Source organism: Schistocerca americana, chromosome 8 (assembly GCF_021461395.2).
Source record: "Schistocerca americana isolate TAMUIC-IGC-003095 chromosome 8, iqSchAmer2.1, whole genome shotgun sequence".
Taxonomy (NCBI): Eukaryota; Metazoa; Arthropoda; class Insecta; order Orthoptera; family Acrididae; genus Schistocerca; species Schistocerca americana.
The window spans coordinates 340,519,648-340,535,899 of NC_060126.1; the positions used below are offsets into that span (position 1 = coordinate 340,519,648).

Genomic DNA, 16,252 nt, shown 5'->3' on the forward strand with positions numbered 1-16,252 from the left:
ATGGTTCAAATGGCTTTGAGCACTATGGGACTTAACATCTGAGGTCATCAGTCCCCTGAAACTTAGAACTACTTAAACCAACTAACCTAAGGACATCACACACATCCATGCCCGAGGCAGGATTCGAACCTCCGACACTAGCGGTCGCGCGGTTCCAGACTGAAGCGCCTAGAGCCGCTCGGTCACAGCGGCCGGCCACAGTCCACTTACGCGGCAACAGAATACACGTCTTCTTCAGAGACGCTAGGACCACCTGCCCGATGCATCTTTGCCACAGTTTGCCGATCTTCGTTCAAGGCTTTTACCCAACGTGCTAGTGTTCTGTACGGCAATGCCTATTCCCCGCACGCCTCTTTAAGACCATGAAGACACTGTAGTGCTGTACGACCTCTGGCACATTCAATCTTGATCAAACTCCGTTGTTCCCGTTTCGAAAACATAGTGACACCGTTACGTTAGACCGCTCGCTCACAAGTGACTGTTTTTCCCTCGATTGTGCGCACGCCAGTGACGCAAGGGCGAGTCCATTTGTTCGGAGGTAAGGTAGGTATGACAACAACATCTGCTTTCAGCGACAATAGTAGATTCCATTGCATAGTGTCTCCACAGCAGTGTTGCCACTGTTTAAGTTCCAACCCTCGTATTAATAACATTACACCAAGTCAGATCACGTTTAAGTCAAATGCAATTAGTGTAAATTGCACAATAGCATCACCTTCTGCTTCCCGTGCAGACAGATAAGACGCCGAACACAGGTCATACAAGAACAAATAAGCCTGGAGTATCACATGTTTTCACACAAACATATAACGAAAAAATTAATATCTTTAATGCCCATAGCATCTGATACCTTAGAGGGCTTTGGATTTATTTTTCTCGATTTTTAATTTCCTATTGTATACTCTCCACTATTTCTCCATTTCCAGAGCAGCATCATTATGTGGTCCACAGAGATGTTCTGATACGTTAAACATCTCTTCTTCCTTCGAATGCGTCCTTCCCTTGCAAGATTTTTGACGTGAGCATACCCACGCAACAGCACCTTTATTTACATTCCATCACCTTACGATTCGCGTAACAACTTTAATAAATAGAAGGCCTGCCCTTGGTCGGTGTAATAATTTTCATGTTGATGGTCACACTCGAAACTTCAGAAGAAAAGTGAGCATAAGGACTTGCCTTTCGACCAGCGTAGTCTTATCCCTTCGAAGCAGGTGCAACCGTCTAGAGGAATTCAAGGAGCAAGGTGGTAGGGGAGGAGGAGGAGGAGACAATGGTACTCAACCCTTCAAAGTAGATAAAAACAGCAATGTCGTGAGTCGCAAATTACCTCGTTCGCAAGTGTCCGAATACCGTCTTGGAGTTCTTGGTGCACCGCACGAGACATTGCTGAATAGAGTAATTCGACTTCAATTGTGACTGTCGTACACAGGGAGACTGCTCTTTGCCACATGACGGACAAGGAATCTCAGTTTGGTAAAGCCGGGTCGTGCTCGGATTGAGACACAACTTCCGAAAAAATGCACGAGAGACACAGTGGTTGCGAGCTGTTACATGGAGATTCCGGGAACGTTTGAAACACGCGGCATGCTTCATTCATCACCAGCAACACCGTTCGGCAGGTGCCACGTGCGTAGAGACAGAACGGCGTGACGCGGAACCGTGTCGTTTTTGCCGCTGCATGCCTGGCGCATGCGCAGTCGACGCCGTGTGTTGCCGTGGCCTGGGTGGGCACGTGTTTATCAGCGCTCAGTCCTCGGCGGTCAGCTGAGGGGAGAGGACGTGTGTGTTGTTGTCCCTGTGCGCGGTCCGGACTGTAGACGTTGTTTCGCGAGCCAGCAACATGTCGGAAAATCACATCACGGCGGACGGGGTGAAGTACAGCCCCGTCAGAAAGTCTGCTGACGACGAGATGAAGGAGCCATCCAGATGTTCCCCCGCAGCCCTCTATGCTGGTACGTTCGTGTTCAGCTCAGGAAAGTAATTGTTGTACAAACAATTGCAACGCTTTGCGCTGCAAAAATGGCTTTCTCGTAGTTCTCCTTGTCGTAACGTTCATAAACTAATTATTAAAACTTTTACTTAGATGGAAAGCTTCAAACTCACTGAAACTAACTTAGTTAAATAAAGAAATGTTTTCTCCTCAAGAACGTATTAAGTTTGTTGCTGAGTAGGATGCGAATGTTGCTTTCTCAATTCAGCTCATATGTATGAACATGGCGATCCTTTTGATGTTAAGTAGTCATGAATTTCCAGTCTACCATAACTGGATATTTTGTCGCGTTGTTCATTACATCGGTTGAAGATGACGAAATGTCACTGTGATTAAAAAGTGAGCAACCAGTCGCTTTTTAATTCGATAAGATTTATTGTATCATTAAAAAGTTTTCGAGCCACTGCTAGGCGCTAGGATTGTGGGAGTTAATGTATGCCTAATTTTACTTTCTTTCGGCTGCTACCACGATGTTTAGTTGCACGTGGTCCAAGAAATACTCCACTCTGGCAATGAGTCTGCACCTTCTTCATAACTAGTTAGTATATCGTATCAGTTTTAAAAAAGTCGACTGGAATATTGTACCTACCGAAAACGCCAATCTGTCATATTACACTTGAGCCAAGTGTTCAGAGTCCTCTGCATTTTATGACAGATCAAGGATGGAGGATTATGGTATTTCTTCCTGTCGACGATGTCACTGGAACACGAATTAGCGTTGAGGACAGTAATCGGCCAAGTCCTTTTCAACGGTAATATCCTGGCAATCAGATTAAGCTATTCAGGAAACCCAAGTCAAATGGAAAATTTGAATAGCCATATGGGGATCCGAAGCCCAGTCCTCCCGAAAGCGAGTTGTTTTATTTAACCATTACGCCGCCTCGCTTAGTCTCTGAAATGGATGATAACTTTCGAGAATCAAAGGAGATTCTTTGAGGTACACAGTCGTGCGTGTATCACCAATAATGGCAATATTTCAGTATGACCAAATAGCCTCCAAAATTGTTATTCCACAGATGCTTCATTTTAATTTGTAAGCCCAGTCTTCGATGGTATTAGTGTTCTCCTTCGTATCCTGCGGTCTTTGTGGAATATGGCTACTGTGTCACCATCATGAATTCCATAGCAGGTTGCTGAGGTAACTTGTTACTGCTACAGTTATTACACCAACGATGTTCAAAGTTGCAACCGAATTATTCTCTAACCTGCACAGTGGTTAGAACATGGGCCGCGCAGTTATGAAGAGCGGGATGCAAGGGCGCCGTCCAGCAATCGTGGTTGTTATCCTCCAGTTTGACTAAATCACTGAAGATGTGTGCACGCATACTTCATTAAATAAGGCCGCAAACAAGTACTTTCTTCCCAGTTGGCAGGTTGAGAAACTGAAAGACCTTTACTGGTGTTGACTGGACGCTAGACTCGTCTTTCTTCCTTCCTTCCTTCCTTCTAAACCATTTCCCTCCGTGCTGGTACATGAATCTTCACACAAAGATAAAACTGTCGCCATTATCATTTCACAGTCGCCCTCCATGTTGTTGCTATCGCAACAGCCGACTCAGTTGACTCGAAAAGGTGAATCAAATTATTTAGGAAGAGCAGTCAGCCTGCAAGCTATCCAAATCATTACGATGGCATTTTTGAGGCATATCAGTAAATATCAGTGGTGTAGTATTTTCTTCACTCCTTTCATTTTGACCTTACAGACATATAAGCACCAATTAACAATTTCGTGGTGTCATTATCGTTGCACAGGTCAAAATTCGTCAAGTTATTGAAATGTTACTAAAACGACTCTAACAAAACACAGTTGTCAATTTTATACCAGCACAAAATGACCCTGCTACGCTTTTTAAAACTCACTTAGCAACTGTTGTGTTGTTATACACAGCATGTGTTTTATGCCAACGGATAGGTGTACAGAAAGCCAGAATGAGTTTGACTTGGATTGCATCCCACTGTTTCGGACCAGTTATTTGAGCATGACGCTATACCAGGTACTGATTGGTGACGTGCAGCTACGTCACAGTTTAACGATCACAAGTGACAGGTGTATTCGATCTCGCAGCCTCTGGTTTCGGGATTATTCTTTAGTATTTGGAAGGAGTGCTTTGATTTCTAATTAGTGAGAGCGGTAAGAAAAGCTAGGTACATTTTCTTTTCTCTCCTGCAGTTGTTACTCATGTTCTTACGCATTTTTGTCTAATGTATCATACAGTTATACCGCCAACAATGACCTTTTTCTCTAACAAGAGACTGCAAGATCCCCACAAATTAAACTTCGCCTTTTCCCAGACAAATTACTGATAAACAAGAGAGAAAGGAAGCGTCCGTTGGTCAAGCTGTTTCCGTTTTGAAGCATACGTGTGACTAATTTTCCGTCAGCATTGAATTCTGGAGATGCATTTTCATTTTATTTGGCTATATGGTTGGAGAAGATACGTAAGACTTGCCTGGGAGACTCTGCCTTGTTTAATACCTAATTCAGAAGGATCTATTCCTTCAAAATGTTCGCAAACTTTCTATAAGTGTGTGTGAAATCAGGTCTATGTTCTTCGAACTGTTTCGGAGGCACCGGTAAAATTGACGTCCCACTATCACAATCGATAACCTGACAAGCACGTTTCATAAGCAATACGTAGATTTTGTTTGGACACAAAGGCGATGGAGCATTGTCTGGTGAGCAGGCTCATTATTTATATATCGGTTTCAATTGTACCATGCCAACCAAAGCTACATGGTCACTGAACGAGTCAGTACATGGTTTACGCAATAATCATTAGAAAACTTACAAAAATTAATGAAACCCGAAACTGAATTGAGAATAAAACTCGAAACTAAATTGAGAATTTTCGAATAAATTACAAATTACAGAGTAGAGTTCTCACCTGCTGCGAGGAGCTCCTGTACAGAATAGGTATGGATCACAAGGAAACCTTTCAGCTCGGATTTGACGGTTTATCAGACAATTTTTCCCGTTCTGCTGGAAGCCTATTGGAAATGAAACGTGGTGAACAGAGTACACATTTCTGTACAATACTTAAATTATTACCCAAGTGCACATTATTTATGATTCTAATATTTGCTGAACGAAAGAATGAATGTTGCAGTTTCTTCTGATTGAGTCAGTATTCTCAACAATGCATCCCACATCTGAAAAACAGACCGCAGATCAGCCAGACAGCGCTTCTCCAGGCTAAGAATATTCTTGATGAATAGACAGAGCTCCCCAAAAATATAACGCCATAAGAGATAATGGAGTGAAAGTAAACAAACCTACGCGTTTGTGTCACAGTGGAGGTCATTCTTACAGTGAAGATATACGGTAGCATTCAGTTACTACACCATATTGCGAAAGCGATACTTCCAAGAAAACCTTCAATTTATTCTGAGTCTAACTATTTTAAATGGTCGACTCCGCTGGCTGACCACTTTGGGACAAAGCAATTTCACTTTTGGAGAAGTTCGGTGCCAGAAACGGTATGCGATTCATTTTGTTACAGTTGAGCATTAATCAGTTGTTTGAAAGCCACGAATCGATGTTATTGACTGCCTTTTGTGTTCAAATCCTTTACACTTGTAGACGATAAGATGGTGAACGGTTCCCTGCAAAACTAGGGGTTTAATTGGGATTCTAAGCTGCATATGCAGAGATCGCCAAGTTTGCACCGTAATATTTAACCCAGTTCTACCAGCATTAGAACCCTGCAATTTAGTATGATTTCCATCGTGCAGTTGATCACGGGAGGAACAGCAGCCTGAGCAATCATTTTCGGGGGTGGGGGAGGCGGTGGTAAGGATAGCATACAAGGACCCTTAACTGAATGTCACATAAGTTAACAATAATACGCGCTGTTGGTTCAAATGGCTCTGAGCACTATGGCACTTAACATCTGAGGTCATCAGTCCCTTAGAACTTAGAACTACTTAAACCTAACAAACCTAAAGACATCACACACATGCATGCCCGAGGCAGGATTCGAACCTGCGACCGGAGCGGTCGCGCGGTTCCGAACTGAAGCGCCTAGAACCGCTCGCCCACTCCGGCCGGCTGGCACTGTTGGTGTATTACTGTCGATGCAGATGGTAATTACTAACAAGGTACGTTGGGTGGAAGTCAAAGTTCTTTGCCTAGTGTGTAGATAGGCTGTTACAAGCAGAACATTCTCATTTGAAGGATATTGAAAGAACCATCAGAAAATTGAACTGGTATTAGACTCTAAAATAAGGAAGAAAAGGTTTCAATATCTTATGATGAGTTCAGTGAAAACAGAACACTAGCTTGGACTAAGAGAGGATGGCGCAGGAAATAGGCTGTGTCCTATTCAAAGGAAGTATACTGTCATTTGCGTTATTTAGGGAATCCATGAAAAATCTAAATCTGGGTGGAAATGCTGGGATCTGATCGTCAGTCCAAATGTCCATCCTGTCTCTTAAGTCGGCGCCGCCTCTATCAATGTTATCATAATCTAATAACACACTTTCCCAGATAGATGCTTAAAGCTTAACAGGTGATCCTGAGGACAATGTAATTGGTCTTGAACCATCTGCTTCGCTTCAGTACGAGCAGAAGGGAACAAATTACTTGTATCAGAGTTGGCGAAAGATGATGCAAGATATATCTGGCAGTGCTGTTGCCACTTCTCAACTGTGTAGCGCAAATGGCTGCTACCGATAAATGACGGCTTGAGGTAGACGTGCGAAGCAGTCGTGCCTAGCCCACCACACGGCGGCCAGGGATCTCGCCGACTCAGCTGGACACTGATGTGACAAAAGTCGTGGGATACCTATTAGTATATATGAAGATGGTACCTGTTCTTTCAGACATGTCCGAAAGAACAGATACCATCTTCATATATATACAGCTAAGGCTCACCGGCCATTTGACCATCTTCTTCTGTGTGGATGCACCAACAGTGCCCGAACTCTTACAGGAATCGGCAGTAAAGCCGCCAGTAATGAGTATAATGGGCAGATGCACTATGAATATAGTGTGGGACAATAAGTTGAGAATGTGGGTCTCACGGGAGGCGTGCCAGAGATAAGTCCCTGCAGTCGCACTATCCTCTGTGTCCTCGGTGGCTCAGATGGATAGAGCGTCTGCCATGTAAGCAGGAGATCCCGGGTTCGAGTCCCGGTCGGGGCATACAGTTTCAACTGACCCCGTTGACTTATATCAACGCCTGTATGCAGCTAAGGGTATTCATTTCGTTGTAATTTCATTCCTATTAGTATCGAACCTCCTTTTACCCGGCTTAGTGCTGCAACTCGACGTGGCATGGACTCAACAAATCGTTGGAAGTCCTTGCACATGCACTGAGCCGTGCTGCCTCTACAATCGTCCATAATTGTGAAAGTACCACCGGTGCGTGATTTTGTATACGAACTGACCTCGCGACTATGTCCAATAAATGTTAGATGGGACTCATATCGGGCGATCCGGGTGAGCAAATCATCCGCTCGAAATGTCCAGAATGTTCTTTAAACCAATCGCGAGAAACTGTGGCATGATGACATTATACATAGTTACCCTCCATGAATGGCATCAGATGGTCTCCGAGTAGCCGAACAAAACCATTTCCAGGCAATGATCGGTTCAGTTGTACCAGAGGACGCAGTCTATTCCGTGTAAACACAGCCGTCATCATTATGGAGCCATCACCAGCTTGAACAGTGCCTCGTTGGCAATTTGGGTCCATGGGCTCGTGGGATCTGCTCCACATTCGAACCCTACCATCACCTCTTAACAACTGAAATCGGGGCTCATGTGACGAGGCCACGGTTTTCCAGTCGTCTAGGGCCCAACCGATATGGTCACGGGCCCAGAAGTAGCGCTGCAGACGATGTGCTGTTATCAAAAGTCCTCGCATCGGTCGTCCGCTGCCACAGCCCATTAATGCCACATTTTGCCGCACTGTCGTAACAGATACGCTCGTACGTCCTATATTGATTTATGCGGATATCTCACGCAGCCTTGCTTGTCTGTTAACACTGAATATTCTACGTAAACGCTGCTGCTCTCGGTCGTTAAGTGAAGTCCGTCGACCACTGCGTTGTCCGTGGTGAGGGTTAATGTCTGAAATTGGGTATCTCGGTTCACTCTTGACACTGTGGATCTCGGAATACTAAATTTCCTAATTACGTCGAAATGGAATGTCCCATGCGTCTAGCTCCAACTACTATTCCGTGTTTAAAGTCTTAATTTCCACTGTGCGGCCATAATCACATCGGAAACCTTTTCATGTGAGTATAAATGACAGCTCCGACAATGCACTGCCTTCTTAAACCGTGCGTATGAGACTCTAGCGTCATCTGTGTTTTTGCATATCGCTACCCCCACGACTTCTGTCTCTCAGAGATTCAAACGAAGTCGTTATGTAAATGATGAAACCAGCAGGAAATGCGAGAATTACATCTCCTGCCGACACGCGACCTGCTTCTTGCTGCCGACTTGTACTGGAAAGACAGCCCAGTTTAGTGGCCTCATCTGTTGAATGGTTGATATCACGATGACCTCGAACCCAACGCCACGTGGATTTAGCAGTATCAGTTTAGAGCGCCAGACCATGCCTGACGGGCTAAGCTCGTCTCCCAGCTGTCAATGTTAAGATATTTTGTTGCTTACAGCGATTCTGACATTCACTCATCTTCTACATTATTTCATCTTCATCTTCCACAACTTTAGTGGAATAACGGCACGAGCACGGAAACAAGTGCTCATGAAGGTCATAGGTACGTCGAAATATACTTTAAATAGGTGCGCTACTCAACAATAGCGTACGTCGAATCTGGTTAGAATCTCGAGGTAGATCACGCATCAGATTCCTGTACGTAGCACTTCGACTGGCAGTCGTCGAAATATTGTAAAAAAGGAAAGCTCGACTGCTAAATAACCAATAATATGTCATATTTACAAAACTCGTTAGCCATGTCGTTAGGTGAATACTGTATATCAGTGTCACTTCTCCCAGAATGAACCATTTGCATAATTACTAGGGCCTGGATTTAATGGCAAGTCATATTTTTTTTCTGAACTATAGGGCGAATTTTAGAATAATTTATACACAAATCTAGGCATTTTAGTGTCGTAAAATGTATTTTGATTGTGCATCGTCATATTTCAACAAATTTTAGTAATAGGTCATATTGCGGCTAACTTTTAATATAATAGGTCATATTTCCGTCAACTTTTGCCAAAAATGCATATACGGTTTTTCTCGTATCTTACGGGACACACGACTAAGAAAAGGAATATCTTGCTCACGAGACAATATTTAACGTGTTATTATGAAAGACAGACAGATAAATTAGTACACAGCTTTATTTCTCAGGACTGTAGCAGAAAATCGGTGTACCACAACAGTCGTTTCGCGTTGCGCAGAGTCGACTATACTCTCTCAGAGCCAACAAAGGCGTCTTCTACCGTAATAATCATACCGTAATAACATGCCTAAAGTAAAGTGCTCCGACAGCGTGAAGTTGCGAGGATATGTTCGAGAATTTGGGGAGAAGTTCTTTAGTATTGAGGGAAAATATTATTTTGTAAACTGTGTGAAGTTAAAGTTAGTGCAGAAAAGCGCTTTAATGTGCAACAACACTGTAATACCGCTAAACACAGCAGCTGTGTGAAACGAAGTGCTGAAAATAAGAGCAGGCAAACGCTGTTATTTGAACAGACAGGTAAATCGTCAACCGTTCAATCATTCTGCAAGGATTTGTGTGAGATGATGGTGTCCTGCAACATCCCATTGGAAACGCTGAAGAATCCTCGCTTCAGACGGTTCTTGGAGAAGTATACAACACATCCAGTTCCAGATGCATCTACACTGAGAAAGAACTATTTATCCGTATGCTCCAATGATGCGCTCAACAAAATACGAATTGCTATTGCTGAGCAAAAGATCTGGCTGTCGATAGATGAAACTACGGATGTTAGTGGCCGATATATTGCAAATGTTGTTGTTGGTGCTCTAAAAGTTGATGGCCCTGGAGATATGTTCCTACTACCGTGTGAAGCTCTCGATAGAGTAAACAATTTGACGACTGCGTTTTTGTTTAACAACTCTCTGAAGCTACTGTGGCCGGATGGTGTGAAAAAAGACAATGTTTTGCTGCTTGTAACAGATGTTGCTTCATATGTGGCTAAAGCAGCCGAAGGGCTTCAGATTCTCTACCCCATTATGGTGTACGCCACTTGCCTTGCACATGCATTGCGCAGAGTTGCCGAAGAGGTGCGATCAAATTACCCTGACGTGGACAAATTAATTTCCTGCAAATTAGCCACAAACCCTACAGAAAGAAAGAACTATACTTACAGTATTTTGAGAAGTGGATTTTGTATTACTTTATGGTGGATAAAAAATTAAATAAACAAACAAGAATGCTTTAAATAAACTTGTATTAAGTCATATTTTATTTTTAAGATCAAGTTTTAGGTCATAAATGCTTACATATTTCACTGTTTTTAGGTAATTAAAATCCGGGCCCTAATAATTACGGATGTGTATTTAAACTCCTAATTTCGACACGTGTTCAGGAGAACCAGTGCCTAAATCACAAGTCGTCGAGTGTCAGATTCTCGGTAGGTTTCTTACGCTCCATGAAAAAAGTCCTAACATGCTTTTCTCGAAAGATTATCGATTATTGCCACCCCGATGACGAAATGTTACTCACCTCTACAGTGAACGAAAGCTAATATCTAACCCTACATTACATACATACTCCGCAAGCCACCGTATGCTGCGTGGCGGAGGGTATCGCACACCACTACTAGACAATTCCCTTCCTGTTCCACTCTCAAATAAAGCTAGGGAAGACGACTGTCTATATGGCTTCGAACGAGTCATAATCTCTTTAATATTTTCGTGGTCCTTACACGAAATGTACTTTGGCGGCTGTAGAATCTTTCTGCAGTCAGCCTCAAAAGCCGGTTCTCTAAATTTTCTCAGTAGTGCTACTCTAAAAGAACGTCACCCTCCCTCCACAGAGTCCCATTTGAGTTCCCGAAGCATCTCCAGTAGCAGTTTGCCCCCCCCCCCCCCCACCCCATCCTTTAAACCAACCAAACAGTACAGAACAATGGGTCGTACGTATTCGATCCGCCTTACAGATCAATCACACTTAACTAAAATTCTTCACCGAGCGAAGTGGCGCAGTGGTTAGCACACTGGACTCGCATTCGGGAGGACGACGGTTCAATCCCGCACCCGGCTAGCCTGATTTGGGTTTTCCGTGATTTCCCTAAATCGCTCCAGGCAAATGCCGGGATGGTTCCTTTGAAAGGGCACGGCCGATTTCCTTCCCCTTCCTTCCCTAATCCGATGAGACCGATGACCTCGCTGTTTGGTCTCTTCCCCAAAACAATCCTATCCGATCCTAAAATTCTTCCAATAAACCGAAGTCGACCATGCACTTTCTCTACTACAATCCTTAGCTGCTAATTCCACTTCATATCGACCTATTTAATTGACGTAGCTGTGTTAAGCAGCACACCACTAATGCTGCACTTTAACATGATTGATTTGTTTTCCCTACTCATCTGCATTAATTTACATATTTCTGCATTTAGAGCTATCTGTTAGTTATCAAACCAACTCGAAATATGTCATCTTGAATCCTTCTACACGATAGCATCATCAGCAAACAGCCGCAGAATGTTGCTTACCCCTTCTGCCAAAACGGTCTTCCCACACTTCCCTGGGGCACTCTTGACAATACTCGTGCTTCTGATGAACACTCGCCTTCGAGGACAGCATACTGGGTTCCATTGCTAAAGAAGTCTTGGAGCCACTCACTTCTCGGAGCCTATTCGTATGCTTGTACCTTCGTTACCAGTGAGCAGTTTGGCACCGTGCCAAATGCTTTACGGAAATCTAGGAATATTGGATTTGTGTGTTGTCCTTCATCCATGGTTTGCAGGATATCATGTGGGAAAAGGACAAGCTGAGTTGCGCAGAAGCCATGCATTCTAAATCTGTGCTGATTTGTGGACAGCAGCTTTTCCCTCTCAAGGATATTTACAATATTAGAACTGAGAATATATTAAAGGATTCTGCAGCAAAACTAATGTTAAAGATATTCCTTTCTCCGTTCCACACCAGCCCAATCTACTATCGGTTGCTTCTTGCTTCGTTAAATTATTTAAAGCTCTAAATTTGCTGACTTTTGGCAACAAGTATAAAAATGCGAGAAAGAAATAAGTGCAGTATAAAAATAATTAGCTATAAACATTGAAATGCAGTGCAATGCTATTTGATATTATTTACAAAAATCAGAAAATACTGTAGTTAGAAAAGTCGGCACTGGGCGAGATGGAACTTGGGATACTGGACTCTGATTCAAAAGAATAGTAGCTCAGATCCGCATCCTTCCGTCCAGATTTAGGTTATCTCTAGTTTTCAGATGGCGGAATGCTTTCTTGGGTAATGACATGGCCGTTTTCCTTCCTAGTCCTTGTCCTATTATATCATGTTCTCCACAGCAAGTGACGTCTACAGGACGTTAAACCCTAATCTTCCTCCTTTGTACAAAATGGGTTTTAACTGGTGATACGCACAGATGTGAATAGTTGTCTGGAGATACCGCGACATTATATATATATATATATATATATACTGACGATGGCAGTTGTTTATTAAAGTGTTCCACCCTCCAGGATGCCCCATATATTTTAGTTGTGTTAGACGAACTATTGTCGTGGACAAGTAGCAGCTCTTAAGGGTCTGTACATTGCAGATGGTTGGGAAGTTCCTCGGAAGTGCGTCTGCGCAGTGATGTAACTGCGGTATGGCTGTCGGGGCGCGTGCGCTGGGCGCCGTCTCCCTGAGGGCGCAGTTTTGAGACAGTGAGACAGGCGAAAAAAGTGGAGGTCGAGTTATTCTGAATAAACTGGGAAATTGTATGAACGGTGCGATGGGCAGCTAACATTTTTATAGAGCTTTTCGAACAAACGACTTTAAGTAATGTGGAACTATAACCACCTTGTGGCTCTATGTGGATGACAACTTTGCTCTATGGAGCACAACAGAAAAGAGCTTCATAAATTACATGACTTTCCGAACATCATTTATACGAAAATCAGCATCGCCATGGAGATGGAGAGTGAGGTGTACCTCCTGTTTTTAGATGTGTAGTGCTACAGAAGACCTGACAATACTCCAGAGCACAGAGTTTATAGGAAACCTGCCAATACAAACAAGTATCTAGCGTCCTTTTCGCACCTTTACCAAGCAAAGAAGCCAGCTGCTCCGAGCACTCTGTGTACATTCAGCATCGGTGACAGTGAGAGCTTGCGATCAAAACTGTGTTTCCTTTGGTAAACATTGATTGCCAACTGCTGAATTACCGTTCTATAAATGGTACCTTGAAACGAAGCAGTAGTAGTAATAATAAAACAAACAAGAACAACTAAGAACTTACTGCTCATTCTGAGAGTTTACCGTCCCTTTCTAAATTGACAGCATATACAGAGTGCCTCGGAATAATGTTTCATGGACTACGTTTTTGAGTCAACACACAACACTTCTTACAATGAAATACGGGCGTGACTGAACGTCCCTCCCTCCCTCCCTCCCTCCCTCCCTCCCTCCCTCCCTCCCTCCCTCCCTCCCTCCCTCCATCCCTAGTTTTTTCGTAGAAGGTATCCGTTTGTTACTTTTGGATTTATAAGTCGTGACGTTGCGTATATTTCGCACGCTCGTGGTAGCGGCTGCAGTATACACTAACAATCATCAACGTTGCTACGCAGGCAAGTAATTCTGAGTAAAGGCACTATGCTGGGTTGCAACAACTTACTTACGCGGTCAACACACACGACTAGTCCAAAAATGCGCGTGGCTTGTTTAAAACTGTAGTTAATGCCTGATAAATAAATATTGTTGCAGAGAGAGACACGATATAATCACCTAAGTAGCTGCACTATTATTCTCAAAGGTACGTGAATTCTTTGTTAAAAAAATGGTTCAAATGCCTCCGAGCACTATGGGACTTAACTTCTCAGGTAATCAGTCCCCTAGAACTTAGAACTACTTAAACCTAACTAACCTAAGGACATCACACACATCCAAGCCCGAGGCAGAATTCGAACCTGCGACCGTAGCGGCCGCGCGGTTCCAGACTGTAGCGCCTAGAACCACTCGGCCACCCCGGCCGGCTCTTTGTTAAACACTGACCTTTTAACTGCTAATTATGATTTGAATAATGCGGCGGTGAAAACCAGATATTTTACCTGTCGGCAATTTACTCATAAGCAAGCCTCAGCCTCGTATTATTAATTGTCTTGGGGTTTGTCGTGTATATTTAATGAAAACTTTTCTGCAAAAAACATTTTCCTTTCCTGATAGAAAAATATTGAAATTATTTTTCTTGTTATCTTGTGGGTGGAGCCAGAAAATCCTGTGATTAATTATATTTCATAAAATGGCTGCCAATGCACCATTACGACAAAAGACTGGCAGAGGGCCAATGATAATAACTTGAATTTTATCAATAATTTTTTCCATTTAATTTTATTTACGTGGAGGTAGAGGTACGAAATGAGATTAAAAGTACAAATACTTTTTATGCATGTATTGTGAAAAAATCTTAAAACAATTAACAAATTCGTGCGTTCGGAAGCAACCTCGTAAAAAAGCTTCTAGTACGTTAGGGGGCTGACACCAATGTGATAATTTTATTCACCCAAGTCTTTGGCCCATACTAACATAGAAATTCCATGACTTGATATAGTCTTTGTTATTCGTTACACAAATACATTTGTTATTAATATTTTTAAGTTCAAAACCGGTAATGGTGTAGACCTTTCTCGTTCCAAAATAATATTTTGTCATTGATAGCACATTTACATACTTAAACATGCACATTTTTATTCGTTATTGACACAGTTCACTTCTGGTGATCACAACATGTTACTACGGTTTTTAGAATGCTTTCCAGGCGACAGTACTTTCCTCACTGCAGGGGTACATGAAATGATATATGGCTGTGGCAAAGTACACAGGATGTTCTGAAACTGTTTGCTCAGATTAATACAGGAAGTAGAGAACATCAAAACAAATATACAATATCAAAGAATGTTTGCACTTCCCCAGTTCCCAGAACTACTGGAGATAGACGTTGGATGTGGATATTGTATCACTGACACAGGGCCCTTTGACTGTTCAGAGATGTCACTAAGCCCGCCCAAAGATGTAAACAACCATGCATGAGCAGCGCCTATTAGACGGAGGGGGTCCGAGAGCCAATCAGTTCCTGTCATTCCACCAGGAAGGAGGTACACGGCTCGTGTTGTTTGTAGTTGAACCATGCCTAGACGGTCAATACCGCGCCTCGATCGCGTCGGCATTGTTACTTTGTGCTAGGAAGGGCTCTCAACAAGGGAAGTGTCCAGGTGTCTCAGAGTAAATCAAAGCGATGTTGTTCGGACTGTCGATGGCATTCCTCGCTCAGGCCGCCCAAGGGCTACTACTGCAGTGGATAACCACTACGTACGGATTATGGCTCGGAAGAACCCTGACAACAACGTCACCATGTTGAATAATGCTTTTCGTGCAGCCACAGGACGTCCTGTTAAGACTCAAACTGTGCGCAACAGGCTGCATGATGTGCAACTTCACTCCCTACGTCCATGGCGAGGTCCATCTTTGGAATCGCAAGACCATGCAGCGCACTGCACATGGGCCCAACAACATGAGGAATGGACCGCTCAGGATTGGCAAAGCGTTCTCTTCACCGAAGAGTGTCGCGTATGCCTTCAACCAGACAATCGTCGGAAACATGTTTAGAGGCAACCCGGTCAGGCTGAACGCCTTAGACACACTGTCTAGCGAGTGCAGCAAGGTGGAGGTTCCCTGCTGTGTTGGAGTGGCATTACGTGGGGCCGACGTACGTCGCTGGTGGTCATGGAAGGCGCCGTAACAATTGTACGATACTTGAATGCCATCCTCCGACCGATAGTGCAACCATATCGGCAGCATATTGGCGAGGCATTCGTCTTCATGGACTAAAATTCGCGCCCCCATTGTGCACATCTTGTGAATGATTTCCTTCAGGATAATGGCATCGCTGGACTAGAGTGGCCAGCATGTTCTCCAGACATTAACCCTATCGAACATGCCTGGGATAGATCGAAAAGGGCTGTTTACGGACGACGTGACCCACCCACCACTCTGAAGGACCTACGCCGAATCGCCATTGATGAGTTGGAAAATCTGGACCAACAGTGCCTTGAAGAACTTGGGGATAGTATGCCACGACGAATACAGG

The 16,252-nt window shown here is 43.6% G+C and overlaps 1 protein-coding gene and 1 non-coding gene across 2 annotated transcripts in view; both read left to right on the forward strand.

Moving 5' to 3' along the window:
* Window positions 1-1,766: 1,766 nt before the first annotated feature.
* The window catches only part of LOC124544709 (lysosome membrane protein 2-like), a 392,218-nt gene continuing 377,732 nt past the window's right edge, over window positions 1,767-16,252 (forward strand). Inside the window, exon 1 of the mRNA XM_047123353.1 lies at window positions 1,767-1,955. Within this exon, the coding sequence (XP_046979309.1) occupies window positions 1,844-1,955 (112 nt within the window). The 5' untranslated portion in view covers window positions 1,767-1,843. The remainder of the gene's footprint in view (window positions 1,956-16,252) is intronic.
* Trnat-ugu lies at window positions 7,063-7,136 on the forward strand. Its single transcript has one exon. It is a non-coding gene; the product is annotated as a tRNA-Thr (tRNA).